The sequence below is a fragment of the Trichomycterus rosablanca genome, chromosome 3 (genome assembly GCF_030014385.1).
Source record: "Trichomycterus rosablanca isolate fTriRos1 chromosome 3, fTriRos1.hap1, whole genome shotgun sequence".
Classification (NCBI taxonomy): Eukaryota; Metazoa; Chordata; class Actinopteri; order Siluriformes; family Trichomycteridae; genus Trichomycterus; species Trichomycterus rosablanca.
In genome coordinates this window covers 57,694,943-57,713,937 of record NC_085990.1, presented here as the reverse complement: position 1 = coordinate 57,713,937, position 18,995 = coordinate 57,694,943, and the positions used below count along the sequence as shown (strand labels likewise).

The following is an 18,995-nucleotide window of genomic DNA, read 5'->3' as shown; positions in this document are numbered from 1 at the left end:
AATAATAATATTAGTGTGATCTTTCCATAGTTTTGTTTTGTTTCTATACAGAGTTTTAACTGCTGTGTGTGTATCATATATATACAGTATCTGTATATATGTGTGTATGTGATGTATGTGATTATATGACATTTACTAACCCCAGTAGAAGAGCCGTACTAATTTAGGACTGAACTGGGAAACCAGTAGACTGGAGGAATGGATCATGTACTAAAAAGACTCGGAGAATAAATGTCAGTAAACTAAGAGATTAGGTGAGTTATAGAAAATTAGGAAAGTCAGTGGATTAAAGCAACTAGGAACTAATAAATAATAGAAAGAACTATTAGAAAGATTTGATTCTGTCCAAAATATTTATCCAAACTTTGATTTTCACTGTGTGTGGAATTGATCAACACAAAGCTTCTAATATTACTGCAGTTAAAAATATTTAGATACATATTTATTTATAAACTTTTTATAATTACATAAAATGAGTAAATAGATTTTTTTTATTATTATTTATTTATTCATTTTTGTTTTTTGTTTTATTTATTTTTTTAATTTTAATTTTTAGTTTTTTATTATTTTTATTTATTTTTGTTAATTTGTATTGTTATTTGTGTATTTATTTATTTATTTTTTTGTTTATTTATTTATTTATTTATTGTTTATATATACTTACTTATTTTTATTAATTATTTATTTGTTTATTTATTTATTTATTTTTTGTTTATTTATTTATTTATTGTTTGTTTGTTTATATATACTTACTTATTTTTATTAATTATTTATTTGTTTTTTATTATTTATTTTTATCTTTTAATATTTTTATTATTATTATTTTATTTTTGTTTGTTTGTTTAATTTGATTTATTTAGGGCTATTGGGTAGTTTTACCACCGGGGGCGGAGCAGATCAGATTTTTGGGGAACCAGTAACATAATATACTGGGACTGGGGAAACTACGGTACCATCAGATTTAGACAGTAAGAGACAACAGAACTACAGAATCTAGAGCTGATTAACTCAGGAACTGAGGGAACTACACTGGGATGAACTGGGATGAACTGGTGTACTGGTGAACACTAACCCTATTTGGATTGGAGACGTTTATCAGGGTGGACGAAATAAAAGCTGTGGACTTTACTGAGCGCTGAAACTCCTAATCTGGTCCTGATGCTTCTGGTACCTTCTGAGGTCACATGAACTTATTTATCCTGGTCCTTGTCTCGGTGAGTTAGTGCCACCCACAAATCCTTTAGGTACTTTACAGCAGCGTCTCCAACCTTTTCTGCACTACGGACCGGTTTCATATAAGATATAATATCCCGGACCGGCGGGGGCGGGAGGATTTAAGATAAAAGAACTATAGAATGGAAGATCAGTGTGAATCCCGAGCTTTTAACACTGCAATGAGACGCTGCTTCCACCTAGTGGTGATTGGAGAGACAATAACACCTGCAGTGTGTTGGAAATGTAATCGCTCTGGTGGCGTCTGTAATTATTTATTTTTTCTGTGCAGTCTGTGCCCCGGTGGTTGGGGATCACTGCTCTAGAGCACATTTAAGTAAACCAGGAGTTCCTGTAGCCCAGTACCGACAGCACTGATCCACCACTGCCCGGCCCTCGTCCAATCCAAATCAGACCTGAGGAACCAGGAGAGTCCATAACTCAAACTACACAGGCAGGAAGAAGTTTGTGAACCCTTGTTTCATTGCTCATGATAAGGGATTCAATCTAACACTCATCAGCAACCACAAATCAGAAAAAGTTGGGACAGCATGGAAAATACAAATAACATCGACTCTGACGTTTATTTGATGTCAGACAGGATAAACCTGAGATATTTCATCTTGTATCTGCCAGCTCATCCAAACACTTAACGTTTGTTTGTGAGTCAAGAAGTGAGGAAACTTTTTGAAGGACCCTCACACCAGCATCAGTACTGGTAGGACAACCTTCTGAGGGGTTCACAAACTTTTAGCTGCTGTAGAACACTCTGAACTCTGACTTTCAACTCCACATGTAACTCATATTTCCTCAACACGCGTGTAAATGTGTGTGTAGATGTTCCACACACACACACACACACACACACACACAAGATCCGTGTTACTGTGTTACTGGATCTAACAGGTGATCATGTGATCACTGCTCCTCTAAACATGTGTGTGTTACACATGGGATCTGTAGATGAGTGTGATACACAAACCATCTCTCATACTGTGTGTGTGTGTGTGTGTGTGTGTGTGTGCGTATATCTAACATGTGTTATAGAGTTGACCGAGCTGACCGGTCTGTTCATAGAGAAACCAGAGAGCCGAGTGATGACAGTAGGTACGTATAGTGTGTATAATGATATGAGGAACGGGGGGGAGGGGGTATGGGTGGGCACACAGGGGAACAAAGAAGGGAACACAGGGGGTAACACAGGGGGGAACACGGGGGGACACAGGAGGGAACACAGGGAGGAACACTGGGAAACATGGGGGAACATGGGGGGAACTAGGTGGCGAACACAGGGGGTAATAGAGGGGAACACAGGGGGTAATAGAGGGGAACACAGGGGGTAACATGAGGGAACACAGGAGGAAACACAGGGAGGAACAAGGGGAAACATGGGGGAACACGGGGGAACTAGGTGGCGAACACAGGGGGTAACATAGGGGAACACAGGAGGTAACACAGGGGGGCACAGGAGGGAACACAGGGAGGAACACGGGGAACATAAAGGAACTAGGTGGCGAACACATGGGGTAACAGAGGGGAACACAGGAGGTAACTCGGGGGAACACAGGAGGGAACACGGGAGCACAGGGGGGAACACAAGGGGGGACACAGGAGGGAACACAGGGAGGAACACTGGGAAACATGGGGGAACATGGGGGGAACTAGGTGGCGAACACAGGGGGTAACAGAGGGGAACACAGGGGGTAACATGGGGGAACACAGGAGGGAACACAGAGAGGAACAAGGGGGAACATGGGGGAACTAGGTGGCGAACACAGGGGGTAACAGAGGGGAACACAGGAGGTAACACAGGGGGGAACAGGAGGGAACACAGGGAGGAACACGGGGAAACATGGGGAACATAAAGGAACTAGGTGGCGAACACATGGGGTAACAGAGGGGAACACAGGAGGTAACACGGGGGAACACAGGAGGGAACACAGGGAGGAACACTGGGAAACATAAGGGGACATGGGGGGAACTAGGTGGCGAACACAGGGGGTAATAGAGTGGAACACAGGGGGTAATAGAGGGGAACACAGGGGGTAACGGGAGAACACAGGAGGGAACACAGGGAGGAACAAGGGGAAACATGGGGGAACACGGGGGAACTAGGTGGCGAACACAGGGGGTAACAGAGGGGAACACAGGAGGTAACACAGGGGGGCACAGAAGGGAACACAGGGAGGAACACGGGGAAACATGGGGAACATAAAGGAACTAGGTGGCGAACACATGGGGTAACAGAGGGGAACACAGGAGGTAACACGGGGGAACACAGGAGGGAACACAGGGGAACACAGGGGGGAACACGGGGGGACACAGGAGGGAACACAGGGAGGAACACTGGGAAACATGGGGGAACTACGTGGCGAACACAGGGGGTAATAGAGGGTAACACAGGGGGTAACACAGGGGGGCACAGGAGGGAACACAGGGAGGAACAAGGGGAAACATGGGGGAACACAGGGGAACTAGGTGGCGAACACAGGGGGTAACAGAGGGGAACACAGGAGGTAACACAGGGGGGCACAGGAGGGAACACAGGGGGGCACAGGCGGGAACACAGGGAGGAACACGGGGAAACATGGGGAACATGGAGGAACTAGGTGGCGAACACATGGGGTAACAGAGGGGAACACAGGAGGTAACACGGGGGAACACAGGAGGGAACACAGGGAGGAACACGGGGAAACATGGGGGATCACGGGGGGAACTAGGTGGCGAACACAGGGGGTAATAGAGGGGAACACAGGAGGTAACACGGGGGGGACACAGGGAGGAACACGGGAAAACATGGGGGATCACGGGGGGAACTAGGTGGCGAACACAGGGGGGAACAGAGGGGAACACAGGAGGTAACACGGGGGAACACAGGGAGGAACACGGGGAAACATGGGGGAAGACGGGGGGAACTAGGTGGCAAACACATGGGGTAATAGAGGGGAACACAGGAGGTAACACGGGGGGGACACAGGAGGGAACACAGGGAGGAACACAGGGAGGAACACAGGGAAACATGCGGGGATCACGGGGGGAACTAGGTGGCGAACACAGGGGGTAACAGAGGGGAACACAGGAGGTAACACGGGGACACAGGAGGGAACACGGGGGGAACTAGGTGGCGAACACGGGGTAACAGAGGGGAACACAGGAGGTAACACGGGGGAACACAGTGATAGCTCAGTGGTTAAGGTACTGGACTAGTAAACAGAAGGTTGCCGGTTCAAGCCCCACCACCACCAAGTTGCCACTGTTGGGTCCCTGAGCAAGGCCCTTAACCCTCAATTGCTCATCGTGTTCTGCTCATTGTGTAAGTCGCTTTGGATAAAAGTGTCTGCTAAATGCTGAAAATGTAAATGTAAACACAGGAGGGAACACAGGGGGGAACACGGGGGGAACCAAATGGCGAACACAGGCGGTAACAGAGGGGAACACAGGAGGTAACACGGTGGGGAACACGGGGGGAACTAAGTGGCGAACACAGGGGGTAACACAAGGGATCAGGTGGGGAACACAGTGGGTAACAGAGGGGAACATGGAGTACACAGGGGAGAACACGGGGGGAACCAAGTGGCGAACACAGGGGGTAACAGAGGGGAACACAGGAGGTAACACGGGGGAACACAGGAGGGAACACAGGGAGGAACACGGGGAAACATGGGGGAACTAGTTGCCGAACACAGGGGGTAATAAAGGGGAACACAGGAGGTAACACAGGGGAACACAGGAGGAAACACAAGGAGGAACACGGGGAAACAGGGGGGAACACGGGGGGAACACGGGGGGAACTAGGTGGCGACCACAGTGGGTAACAGAGGGGAACACAGGAGGTAACACGGGGGAACACAGGAGGAAACACGGGGGAACACGGTGGAACTAGATGGCGAACACGGGGTAACAGAGGGGAACACAGGAGGGAACACGGGGGGAACTAGGTGGCGAACACAGGAGGTAACACAGGGGAACACAGCAGGGAACACAGAGAGGAACACGGGGAAACATGGGGAACATGGGGGGAACTAAGTGGCGAACACAGGGGGTAATAGAGGGGAACACAGGAGGTAACACGGGTGAACACAGGAGGTAACACAGGGAGGAACACGGGGAAACATGGGGGAACACGGTGGAACTAGATGGCGAACAAGGAGTAACAGAGGGGAACACAGGAGGGAACACGGGGGGAAGTAGGTGGCGAACACAGGGGGTAATAGAGGGGAACACAGAAGGTAACACAGGGGAACACAGGAGGGAACACAGAGAGGAACACGGGGAAACATGGGGAACATGGGGGGAACTAAGTGGCGAACACAGGGGGTAATAGAGGGGAACACAGGAGGTAACACGGGGAACACAGGAGGGAACACAGGGAGAAACACGGGGGAACATGAGGGGAACTAGGTGGCGAACACAGGGGGTAACAGAGGGGAACACAGGAGGTAACACGGGGGAACACAGGAGGGAACACAGGGAGGAACACGGGGAAACATGGGGGAACACGGGGGGAACTAGTTGCCGAACACAGGGGGTAATAAAGGGGAACACAGGAGGTAACACAGGGGAACACAGGAGGGAACACAAGGAGGAACACGGGGAAACATGGGGGAACACGGGGGAAACTACGTGGTGAACACATGGGGTAACAGAGGGTAACACAGTAGGTAACACGGGGGAACACAGGAGGGAACACGGAGGAACACGGGGAAACATGGGGAACATGGGGGAACTAGGTGGCGAACACAGGGGGTAACGGGAACACAGGGAGGAACACGGGGGAAACATGGGGGAACACGGGGGAACTAGGTGGCGAACACAGGGGGTAACGGGAACACAGGAGGGAATACGGGGGGAACTAGGTGGCGAACACAGAGGGTAACAGAGGGGAACACAGGAGGGAATACGGGGGGAACTAGGTGGCGAACACAGGGAGTAATAGAGGGGAACACATGAGGTAACACAGGGGAACACAGGAGGGAACACAGGGAGGAACACGGGGAGACATGGGGGAACATGGGGGGAACTAGGTGGCGAACACGGGGTAACAGAGGGAACACAGGAGGTAACACAGGGGAACACAAGAGGGAACACAGGGAGGAACACGGGGAAACATGGGGGAACATTGGGGGAACTAGGTGGCAAACACGGGGTAATAGAGGGGAACACAGGAGGTAACACAGGGGAACACAGGAGGGAACACAGGGAGGAACACGGGGGAACACGGGGGAGCTAGGTGGCGAACACAGGGGGTAACAGAGGGGGAACACAGGAGGTAACACAGGAGGGAACACACGGGGTAACACGGGGGAACTGGGTGGGAAACACAGGAGGTAACACAGGGGGCACCGGGGGAAACACAAGAGGCAACACGCCCCCATGATATATATAATGTACATACAGTGGGGCCAAAAAGTATTTAGTCAGCCACTGATTGTGCAGGTTCTCCTACTTAGAAAGATGAGAGAGGTCTGTAATTTTCATCATAGCTACACTTCAACTATGAGAGACAAAATGAGAAAAAAAAATCCAGGAAATCACATTGTAGGATTTTTAAAGAATTTATTTGTAAATTATGGTGGAAAATAAGTATTTGGTCAATAACAAACAAGCAAGATTTCTGGCTCTCACAGACCTGTAACTTCTTCTTTAAGAAGCTCTTCTGTCCTCCACTCGTTACCTGTATTAATGGCACCTGTTTGACCTCGTTATCTGTATAAAAGACACCTGTCCACAGCCTCAAACAGTCAGACTCCAAACTCAACCATGGCCAAGACCAAAGAGCTGTCGGACACCAGGAAGAAAATTGTAGACCTGCACCAGGCTGGGAAGAGTGAATCTACAATAGGCAAGCAGGTTGGTGTGAATAAATCAACTGTGGGAGCAATTGTAAGAAAATGGAAGACATACAAGACCATTGATAATCTCCCTTGGGGTCAAGATCTCATTCCGTGGGGTCAAAATGATCATGAGAACGGTGAGCAAAAATCCCAGAACTACACGGAGGGACCTGATGAATGACCTGCAGAGAGCTGGGACCAAAGTAACAAAGGCTACCATCAGTAACACACTACGCCGAGAGGGACTCAAATCCTGCAGTGCCAGGCGTGTCCCCCTGCTTAAGCCAGTACATGTCCAGGCCCGTCTGAAGTTTGCCAGAGAGCATAAGGACGATCCAGAAGAGGATTGGGAGAATATCATGTGGTCAGATGAAACCAAAATGGAACTTTTTGGTAAAAACTCAACTCGTCGTGTTTGGAGGAAGAAGAAGAACCCAAGAACACCATACCTACTGTGAAGCATGGGGGTGGAAACATCATGCTTTGGGGCTGTTTTTCTGCAAAGGGGACAGGACGACTGATCCGTGTTAAGGGAAGAATGAACGGGATCATGTATCGTGAGATTTTAAGCCAAAACCTCCTTCCATCAGTGAGAGCATTGAAGATGGAACGTGGCTGGGTCTTCCAGCATGACAATGATCCCAAACACACCGCTCGGGCAACGAAGGAGTGGCTCCGTAAAAAGCATTTCAAGGTCCTGGAGTGGCCTAGCCAGTCTCCAGACCTCAACCCCATAGAAAATTTGTGGAGTCCGTGTTGGCCAGCGACAGCCCCAAAACATCACTGCTCTAGAGGAGATCTGCATGGAGGAATGGGCCAAAATAGCAGCTACAGTGTGTGCAGACCTGGTGAAGACTTACAGGAACGTTTGACCTCTGTCATTGCCAACAAAGGTTATGTTACAAAGTATTGAGTTGAACTTTTGTTATTGACCAAATACTTATTTTCCACCATCATTTACAAATAAATTCTTTAAAAATCCTACAATGTGATTTCCTGGATTTTTTTTTCTCATTTTGTCTCTCATAGTTGAAGTGTAGCTATGATGAAAATTACAGACCTCTCTCATCTTTCTAAGTAGGAGAACCTGCACAATCAGTGGCTGACTAAATACTTTTTGGCCCCACTGTATGTAATGTTTGTAGGTGGTGATGCCGTGTTCATAGCGAAGGTGGACGCCACTGATCTGGCGAGGAAGCCCACCATGAAGTGGTTGAAGGGTAAATGGTTGGATCTGGGCAGTAAAGCAGGAAAACATCTGCAGTTTAAAGAGTCCTACGACAGAAACACCAAGGTGAGTGAGAGAACTAAACTAGAGTAACAGTGTAACCGGGCGGGGTCAGATACAGACTGGTTAACCAGCTGGTGAACAGAAACAGTGACAGAACTAAACTAGAGTAAATAATCATAAATAAACACATAAATATAGAAATAAATAAATATAAATAAATACATAAATACATAAGTAAATAAATAACTAAATTAAAAATTGAATAAATAAATATATTAATAAATATATTAATAATGGATACATTTATTAAATAAATAGATAATTAAGTATTTAAATAAATAAATACAGAAGTTAATAAATAAATGAAATAAATAAAACGTAAACAACTCACACTATAAACCACAGAAGTGAAAGTATAAACAATTGTGTGTGTGTGTGTGCGTGTGTGTGTGTGTGTGTGCGTGTGTGTGTGTGTGTGTGTGTGTGTGTGTGTGTGTTTAGGTGTACACATATGAGATGAAGATAATTAAGGCCAAACCAGGTGCTGCTGGAGGTTACAGATGTGAAGTGACTTCCAAAGATAAATGTGACAGCTGCACCTTCGAGGTTTCAGTAGAAGGTAAATACACACACACACACACACTCACACTGACCTGTATGTGATGCAACACAGGGGGCACAGTCATGCTGGGACAGGAAAGGGCCTTCCCTAAACTGTTGCTGCACAGCTGGAAGTGTATCATTTCCTTTCCATCAAATATGTTCTAACAGCTGTTAGCTGTACACATGAATCCAGTCATGAGGTGTGTGTGTGTGTGTGTGTGTGTGTGTGTGTGTAGTGATGGTTGTGGTGATCCTGATGTCATTAGGTGTGAATATATATTTAGTGTAGATAAATGTTTATATATAATATAATGTTCTATATCAGCAGGTTAATAAAGGTTTATGTTTGCTTCTTCAGCTGCTGAACAAGGACAATCACAGGATATCCTCTCAACCTTCAAACGAGCGTAAGTGTGTGTGTGTGTGTGATTTATAATATATATATATTAAAATGTGTGTGTGTGTGTGTGTGTGTAATGTGTAATATATATATGTTTCTTAAATATTGCTGACACATTTTGGAGGTGTGTTTGGGGTAATTATACGTTGTAGGATAAAATTGGCCCCAATCAAGTGCTGTCCACAGGGTATGGCATGGCGTTGCCAAATCTTGTGGTAGCCTTCCTTCTTCAAAATCCCTTCCACTCTATATAAATCTCCTATTTTACCACCTCCAAAGCATCCCCAGACCATCACGCTGCCTCCACCATGCTTGACAGATGGCATTAAGCATTGGTCTTGCATCTTTTCATTGCTCCTGCGCCTCACAAATATTCTTCTGTTTGATCCAAAGATCTCAAACCTGGACTCATCTGTCCACAACACCTTCTTCCAATCTTCCAGTGTCCAATGACTTTTCTCTTTGGCACATCGCAGTCTTTTCTTTTTATTGGCCAGTGTGAGGTATGGCTTTTTCTTTGCAATTCTGCCATGAAGTCCAGCATCCTGAAGTCGCCTCTTCACCGTTGATGCTGACACTGGTGTTTGACGGGTTCCATTTAGTGCAGCTGTCAGTTGACAACCTGTGAGGCGTCTTTGTCTCAAACTGCACAGTCTAAGACATTTATCTTCTTGTACAGTTGTGCATCAGGGCCTCCCACTCCTGTTTCTGTCCTTGTTAGAGCCAGTTTGTGCTACTCTCTGAAGGGAGTAGTTAACAGCAACAGTTTCTTCACAATCTCTCGCATTTAGTAGCGAGTTTGTTAGCACAACAGTAGACTGATGAGTCTCTAAAGAAAGTTGTTTATTTCTGGCCATTTTGAGCCTGTAAGCAAGCCAACAACTGCTGATGCTTCTGATACTAAACTAACCTAGAATGTCGTGCTTCCTTTTATGCTCCATTATTAGTATAACGTTTTTCAGCTGTGCAACAAAATTGTAAAAGGGTTTCTAACAATCTATTAGCCTAATAACATTCTTAACTTGGATTGGCAGCCATTCCAGGAGATTGAGGCAGAGGACTGAGAATTGCTGATAATAGGCATCTATACAAAAATAGGCTTTAATGCAAACATTTTCATTCTTTAAAAATCATCTGATACATTTAAATTAATTGTGTAAGGGACAAAATTGTTTGTGAATTGCATGAAAATGTGTTTTTCTTTGAAAAAGAGAGAAATTTGCAAGTGATCCCAAACTTTTGAGCGGTAGTGTATATATACTGTATCTTACAAAAGTAAGTACACCCCTCACATTTCTGCAAATATTTCATTATATCTTTTCATGGGACAACACTATAGACATGAAACTTGGATATAACTTAGAGTAGTCAGTGTACAGCTTGTATAGCAGTGTAAATTTACTGTCTTCTGAAAATAACTCAACACACAGCCATTAATGTCTAAATAGCTGCAACATAAGTGAGTACACCCCACAGTGAACATGTCCAAATTGTGCCCAAATGTGTCGTTGTCCCTCCCTGGTGTCATGTGTCAAGGTCCCAGGTGTAAATGGGGAGCAGGGCTGTTAAATTTGGTGTTTTGGGTACAATTCTCTCATACTGGCCACTGGATATTCAACATGGCACCTCATGGCAAAGAACTCTCTGAGGATGTGAGAAATAGAATTGTTGCTCTCCACAAAGATGGCCTGGGCTATAAGAAGATTGCTAACACCCTGAAACTGAGCTACAGCATGGTGGCCAAGGTCATACAGCGGTTTTCCAGGACAGGTTCCACTCGGAACAGGCTTCGCCAGGGTCGACCAAAGAAGTTGAGTCCACGTGTTCGGCGTCATATCCAGAGGTTGGCTTTAAAAAATAGACACATGAGTGCTGCCAGCATTGCTGCAGAGGTTGAAGACGTGGGAGGTCAGCCTGTCAGTGCTCAGACCATACGCCGCACACTGCATCAACTCGGTCTGCATGGTCGTCATCCCAGAAGGAAGCTGACGCACAAGAAAGCCCGCAAACAGTTTGCTGAAGACAAGCAGTCCAAGAACATGGATTACTGGAATGCCCTGTGGTCTGACGAGACCAAGATAAACTTGTTTGGCTCAGATGGTGTCCAGCATGTGTGGCGGCGCCCTGGTGAGAAGTACCAAGACAACTGTATCTTGCCTACAGTCAAGCATGGTGGTGGTAGCATCATGGTCTTGGGCTGCATGAGTGTTGCTGGCACTGGGGAGCTGCAGTTCATTGAGGGAAACATGAATTCCAACATGTACTGTGACATTCTGAAACAGAGCATGATCCCCTCCCTTCGAAAACTGGGACTCATGGCAGTTTTCCAACAGGATAACGACTCCAAACACAACCTCCAAGATGACAACTGCCTTGCTGAGGAAGCTGAAGGTAAAGGTGATGGACTAAACCCAATTGAGCACCTGTGGCGCATCCTCAAGTGGAAGGTGGAGGAGTTCAAGGTGTCTAACATCCACCAGCTCCGTGATGTCATCATGGAGGAGTGGAAGAGGATTCCAGTAGCAACCTGTGCAGCTCTGGTGAATTCCATGCCCAGGAGGGTTAAGGCAGTGCTGGATAATAATGGTGATTACACAAAATATTGACACTTTGGGCACAATTTGGACATGTTCACTGTGGGGTGTACTCACTTATGTTGCCAGCCATTTAGACATTAATGGCTGTGTGTTGAGTTATTTTCAGAAGACAGTAAATCTACACTGCTATACAAGCTGTACACTGACTACTCTAAGTTATATCCAAGTTTCATGTCTATAGTGTTGTCCCATGAAAAGATATAATGAAATATTTGCAGAAATGTGAGGGGTGTACTCACTTTTGTGATACACTGTATGTATGTATGTATATTAGATATGAGTGAGTGTAGATGGAGCTGAACGTTTGCTCACTGTGATGTTGTGTGTGTTATAGAGGGAGTGCTGAAGATCGACCCCTCAGATCTGGGAGACAGAAAAGGTATTTCACTCTTACACCTGCAGCATTTAGCCCTCGTGAATTCAGTACCAGTAACTACCGGAACCCAAACCTGCTGATGGGGCAACATGTTTATTATTATTATTACATGTTTGTGTTTTGTCTGATGACTGGAGTGAATAACACTATGTATGTGTGTGTGTGTGTGTGTGTGTGTACAGTGTGGGTTCAGCTGTGCTGTGCATTCCGTTATGGTACTGATGATCTGGACCTGATTGGGATGTACTTCAGGAAGGATATCTGGCTCACTCGCGTCCAGCTTTATCCCGACGCCGGACACAAACCCAAACTCACCGACATGCACAACACACTGCTGAAGAAAGCTGGAGAGCAGGCCCACGCCTTCGCCTTCGATGTATACACACACACACACACACATTATATACACTCACACACACATTATACACACTCACACACACATTATATACACTCACACACACATTATACACACACACAACACACTGCTAAGGAAAGCATCAACACATTCCCTCACACTGTGTTTCTCTCTCTGGATGAAATAAAGACGTTTTATTTTGCTGATTGTTTTGGTCTGTTTGTTTCAGATCCCCACTAACCTGCCGTGCTCGATGACTCTCCAGCCCGGTCCTGATGATCAGGGGAAGAAGGTGAGTGCCGGTTCCTCATGTTCCTCGTGTTCCTCAGACGGAGGTGTGCAGGTACAGCTGAGATTAAACATGGTCGCTCTGTGTTTCCTCTTCAGCCCTGCGGCGTGGACTTCGAGGTGAAAGCGATTGTAGCGAAAGTACCTGAAGATCCAGATGAGAAAATTGACAAGAAGTGAGTGTTTCATATAATTCTTTATTACTGTATAAAGTGTGCTGGTTAATTTCTGCTGTAACTGATCATTTTTGGTTCTTTATCCTCATGATGTTTGGTGTTTCCTCAGAGACACGTGCCGTCTGATCATCCGTAAGATCCAGTTCGCTCCTGCCAACACGGGATCAGGACAGAAAGCTGAAATCTGTAAGAACTTCATGATGTCTGATAAACCGGTTCACCTGGAGGCCTCCATCGAGAAAGACGTGAGATTTAAAGCTCTGCTGTTATTAGCACCTGATCAGATTCTCCATCTCATCTGATTAAATTATTATTGATTTATTTGTGTTTAATCAGATTTATTACCACGGAGAATCCATTCCTATCAGAGTCAAAGTGAAGAACGAAACCAGCAAAACTGTGAACAAGATTAAAATCACCGGTGAGAAACACAGCAGAAATAAAGATCAGATCCGTCAGATCCACTAGATCCATTAGATCCATTAGACCCATCAGATCCATCAGATCCATTAGATCATCACTAACAGTGCTGTGTTGTTTCAGTGGATCAGACGACGGACGTGATTCTTTATTCTGCAGATAAATACACCAAAACGGTTGTGTCTGAGGAGTTTACGTAAGTTCTTAAATCATCGTTTGTTTTATTAGTAAAACCTCCAATTATTAATAATTATAAATCTTTATTATCCAACATCTTAATACAGAGACCAGCTGTAGAACAGTAGCAGATTCAAAGAGGGGAAGTGGATATGACAATAGATATGACCTCTTGGAGATTAAGGAAGGGGGTGTTCAGAAAAAATAAAATTAAGATCATTTAATTGTTTACATGATTAACTGACTGAATTTCAATATTTTACAGCGTTTATGGTTTAAATATAAATAAATGATCCCAATCTATAAAAAGATCCATATGTTTATAGATTAAACTAATATTATAAAGTGTTAATTATGAAATTATAAATGTATTCAGGTATTTATTTCTATTTTTTGCATCATTAACTACCGTATCTTTCATTCCAAACTCACCGTTGGAGCTCCGTATGAACCCTGCGGTGTGTGTTAATGTGTGTGTGTGTGTGTGTGTGTGTGTGTGTGTGTGTTAATGTGTGTGTGTGTGTGTATGAACCCTGTGGTGTGTTTTAATGTGTGTGTGTGTGTGTGTTAATGTGTGTGTGTGTGTGTGTGTGTATGTGTATGAACCCTGTGGTGTGTGTGTGTGTGTGTGTGTGTGTTACAGCGAGACGGTGGAAGCTAATTCCTCCTTTGATAAAGTGTTGAGCATCACACCGTCTCTGGCTCAGAATAAAGAGAAACGAGGAATCGCCGTGGACGGAAAACTGAAGTACGAGGACACCAACCTCGCGTCCACCACCATGTGAGTAACACTGAGGTACAGGCACGGCAACACGCCGGCGCTAACGGCTACATCAGGTCCTGCTAATGCAGAGGTTATAAAGGTCAGAACTATAGGGGGCGCCAGATTCACCCCCAAATCACCGTAACCATCAAACAGAACGACGTTCCTGCATTTACTGCAGTTTATCAGAATATGAGCTGATGACTTCCCATCAGTACGAGTCTCCGAGACAATCAGATAAACACACTCACACCCTGAATGCTACTGCACCCCCTTATGGGACAATGTGTGAAATTAGTCCTGCAAAGCCTGACATTAATATTATTATTATTATTATTATTATTTATATAAAATTTCTTTCTCTTATTTCTGCAGTCTGAGAGCCGGAATGGAACGAGAGGTTTTGGGGATCATGGTGTTTTATAAAATTAAAGTTAATCTGATGGTGTCCTCAGGAGGGTGAGAGCTACATTTCAATAATTAAGAGGCTTCATTAGATAATAATATAATAGATAATAGATAATAGATAATATAAAAACCACGTGTACATTACATTATTATAATATTTTATAATTCTTTATATGACTTTTATATTGTAATAGTTCCTCATCAGTGATTTAGAGGATAAACTGATAGAATAATCAGACTGGTGTTGATTGTAGAATTCTGTTATTTCATGTGAAATAAATTGAAGGTTTTTTTCTCTGTTGCAGGTTGTTGGGAGGATTAACTGCCAGGTAAAATATTAGAACCTATAAAGAGATGCAGCACACTCAGACGGTGCAGTAATGATCAGTATTGATCTGTAATGATTGATTTTGTGTTTCTCTGTGCAGTGACGTGGCGGTGGAGCTTCCTCTCACTCTCATGAACCCCAAACCCTGAGGTACAGAAATTATTATTTCATTATTAACATTTAATTTTAGATTCTCGTTTATTTCTGTTCTATAAAGTGAACGAACGTCTCCACCAGTACTGTGGGTGTTGAGGTGCATTGTGGGATTGATGGATGAGAGGAAAAGACATCAACATCAACATTATAATAAAAACAGACACTAGAACCCAGATGAAACACTTTCAGGATGAATTGGAATGCTGACTGTGCTTTACGTATACAATAAGGCTCTGGGTGAGTCCTCGCTGGTGGCCAGTGTGGGCAAGGTTTGGCAATCTGTGATTCTGGGTGGAACCCACAGTGACCCCAGTTTATGCTGAAGTGGTTATTAGTTCATAACCCTTTTATTTTCTCTCCTCACATCATTAAGGTCTGAGTAAAGAACCCTGGAGAGCCACAGAACCTTCATCTAGTTCCCCAAACCAGCAGAGAACCTGAAGAACCAAAGAACCAAAGAGGGAAGAAACACGAGCAGACTGATGAGGAGGAGACGAGTGTAAAATATCATCTATAACATCAATATCATCTATAACATGAGAACATCTATAAGATGATGAAGATGCTCCTCACTCTGTTCAGTTTCTCCTGTAGTTCATTAATTTATTTATTGTTCTTTAATATGAAGTGAAAAATATGAATGTGTTTACATTAGTGAGATACTGGATAGTGATGATGATGGTGAGGATGATGGTGAGGATGATGATGATGGTGAGGATGATGATGAGGGTGATGGTGATGATGATGGTGATGATGATGGTGATGATGATGGTGAGGATGATTATGATGGTGAGGATGATGATGATGGTGAGGATGATGATGAGGGTGATGGTGATGATGATGGTGATGATGATGGTGATGATGATGGTGAGGATGATGGTGAGGATGATGGTGATGATGATGGTGAGGATGATGATGAGGGTGATGATGATGATGGGGGTGATGATGATGGTGATGATGATGATGATGGTGATGATGATGGTGAGGATGATGGTGATGATGATGGTGATGATGATGGGGGTGATGGTGAGGGTGATGATGATGGTGATGATGATGGTGAGGATGATGGTGATGACGGTGTGGAAGATGTTTAATGTCACAATAGAAAATAAAAATGATAAAAACCCTGAACATTTTTTCTGTCTGTGTGCTTGTAAACGTAATCACTCACTCACTTTCTTAACCGCTTATCCAATCAGGGTCGTGGGGGGGTGCTGAAGCCTATCCCAGCTTTTCAATGGGCGCAGGGCACACAGTAACACCCTGGACAGGGCGCCAGTCCATCTCAGGGCACACACACACACACACACACACACACACATTCACCTATAGGGCAATTCAGTGTCTTCAAATAACCTGACTGCATGTTTTTGGACTGTGGGAGGAAACCGGAGCTCCCAGAGGAAACCCACACAGACACGGGGAGAACATACAAACTCCACACACGCCCCGTCTGGGAATCGAACCCAGGACCTTCTTGCTGTGAGATGACAGTGCTACCCACCGAGCCACCGTGCCGCTCATTTGTAAATGTAATCAGTTTTTAATGGCTGTAGTAAAGAGCTGGAAATGGGGGATTTATTTCAAAGCACATCAATAAGACATAAAAAATAAATCTAAGTTTCATTTAATTTGTGATGTAAAACGTATTAAATTTAATCTCACATGTAACACTTTAGGGATGAACTGGAATGCTGACTGTGCTGATTGTACACAATAAAGCTCTGAGTGAGTCCTCGCAGGATAAAGGTTAAAGGTTATAACCGCTCAGTCTGTGGGTGCTACAAGCGGACAAGGATTGGCGATATGCACTGGGAACTGGACATGTCTAAACTGTGAGATAAAGGCAAAAAACGCACAAACTGGGGTTAAGGGCCTTGCTCAAGGGCCCAACAGTGGCAACCTGGCAATCACTGCCATTAGTCCAGTACCTTAACCACTAGGCTACAACTGCCTCTTTATATAAAGTGATTTACAGCACTGTGACAGTATACAGTCTGAGTTATTGAGGGTTAAGGGGCCTTGCTTAGGGGCCCAACAGCAGCAACCTGGCAGTGGTGGGGCTTGAACTAGCAACCTTATGATTACTAGTGCAGTGCCTTAACCACTAGGCTACAAAAGCTGCTCCTGTGTTCTCCACAATCACCAGATTCCATCTTCAAGATTTCTTTAATCCAGAATTTTGTTCCCCTCTGTTTGTACCCTGTATGGAGAAAGTATTCACACACACACACACACACACACACACACACACACACACACACACACACACACACACACACACTTCATTCTTACAGACTTTATAGTGTCGTGTGTTTGATTCTGGCTGGATTTTTTTCACCATCATGATAATAACTGTGGTTCTGAGATGATCAGTTTATTATTAATCTGCTGCTTTGCTCTGATGATAGAGAGGGAGTGCTAGTTCTCCTGCCTGTCGCCCCTGTTCTCCTGATGAGAGGTGGAGGGATTAATTTGGGATGAGTGAGCAGATCACTGTAGTTTAAGCTTAATGCTGGGTGGGGTTGTGGTGGTGGTGGGGTGGTTTGGGTCCTGGGGGGGGTCGGTTAGTTCATCTAGAGAAGATGAGCTGCTCAGACCTGCAGCTAGAAACATGAACAAAATCTCAGCCAAGGTTTCTCCATGTTCCTCCTCACCTCCACCTGCTCTTCTACACCCATCCTCATCTACAGGTACGTTCTGCTCCTCCACCTGCTCTTATACACGTTATATATCATTACTGTATAACTGCTGTATATATACCTTTATCAGGTCAGGTGATTGAGCATGATGTAGAACTGATTTTATAATGAAATGTGATTAAAAATCTCCAATAATGACAAGAAATTATTTTGAGTGACCGTGTCTCTGACCGTGTCTCTGACCGTGTCTCTGACCGTGTCTCTGACCGTGATAGTAAATGTTCATGTGTTTGGGTGGTCACTTCCATAACCCTAAAAAGGAGAACATCAGACCCCAGACAGGAGTGAGGACCGGGGGGTATCAGTGAGGTACAGTGAGTGTAAAACTTATATTCCTGTTTTCATTCTATACAGAAGACGACAACCCCATCACAGAGAGTCTTCAGGAGCAGGAACCTGGACCAGGCAGGCGTTCCTGTCAGTGCCAGTTCAGGGTGGTGCTGCGTTTAGCTGCTGGGGTGGTACTGGGCGTGTGTATGGCATCTTCGTGGACGTGGGCGGCTCACAGCGCCAGACGGGTTCTGACCCGCTTCAGGGCTCCGTTCTTCATCACCTGCTTCTGCAGCAGCTGGAACCTCCTGATGTTCCCTCTGTATTACACCTCACACGTGGTGGCATCGGGGCAGAGAGAGATGCCCGCCGCCCACTTCCGGTTTGTTTACACCAGATTATACCAGTTTATACCAGTTTATACCAACTTACACCAGTTTATACCAGTTTGTGTCAGTCTGTGCTAAGATTATAAACAGTAAATCTAAAGTAGCATTGATAGCCACTGAGCTAACTACCCTAGTGAGATTTTATTGTGGGTGTTTTATTTTAAGGACAGTTTAACTTTTAACTGTAATTATAAATAAATAATGAAACCTTTAGCTCTGAGGTACGTGTGAGATAATAAACACAGAACATCGACACCACAGATAAACGCGTTAGCCATGTTTACTAACCCACAATGCACCTGATTAGCTT

General features: G+C 44.8%; 1 protein-coding gene across 1 annotated transcript in view; it reads left to right on the top strand.

Annotated features, from left to right (window-relative positions):
* LOC134310720 (myosin-binding protein C, fast-type-like) overlaps positions 1-18,995 on the top strand; it is an 89,548-nt gene that overhangs the window by 38,789 nt on the left and 31,764 nt on the right. Inside the window, exons 5-21 of the mRNA XM_062992347.1 lie at positions 2,260-2,319; positions 8,192-8,340; positions 8,779-8,896; positions 9,239-9,287; positions 10,002-10,006; positions 12,212-12,256; positions 12,436-12,629; positions 12,838-12,900; positions 12,996-13,072; positions 13,182-13,317; positions 13,409-13,493; positions 13,616-13,688; positions 14,313-14,450; positions 14,808-14,891; positions 15,146-15,169; positions 15,980-16,005; positions 18,381-18,678. Of these exons, the coding sequence (XP_062848417.1) occupies positions 2,260-2,319; positions 8,192-8,340; positions 8,779-8,896; positions 9,239-9,287; positions 10,002-10,006; positions 12,212-12,256; positions 12,436-12,629; positions 12,838-12,900; positions 12,996-13,072; positions 13,182-13,317; positions 13,409-13,493; positions 13,616-13,688; positions 14,313-14,450; positions 14,808-14,891; positions 15,146-15,169; positions 15,980-16,005; positions 18,381-18,678 (1,624 nt within the window). The remainder of the gene's footprint in view (positions 1-2,259; positions 2,320-8,191; positions 8,341-8,778; positions 8,897-9,238; positions 9,288-10,001; positions 10,007-12,211; positions 12,257-12,435; positions 12,630-12,837; positions 12,901-12,995; positions 13,073-13,181; positions 13,318-13,408; positions 13,494-13,615; positions 13,689-14,312; positions 14,451-14,807; positions 14,892-15,145; positions 15,170-15,979; positions 16,006-18,380; positions 18,679-18,995) is intronic.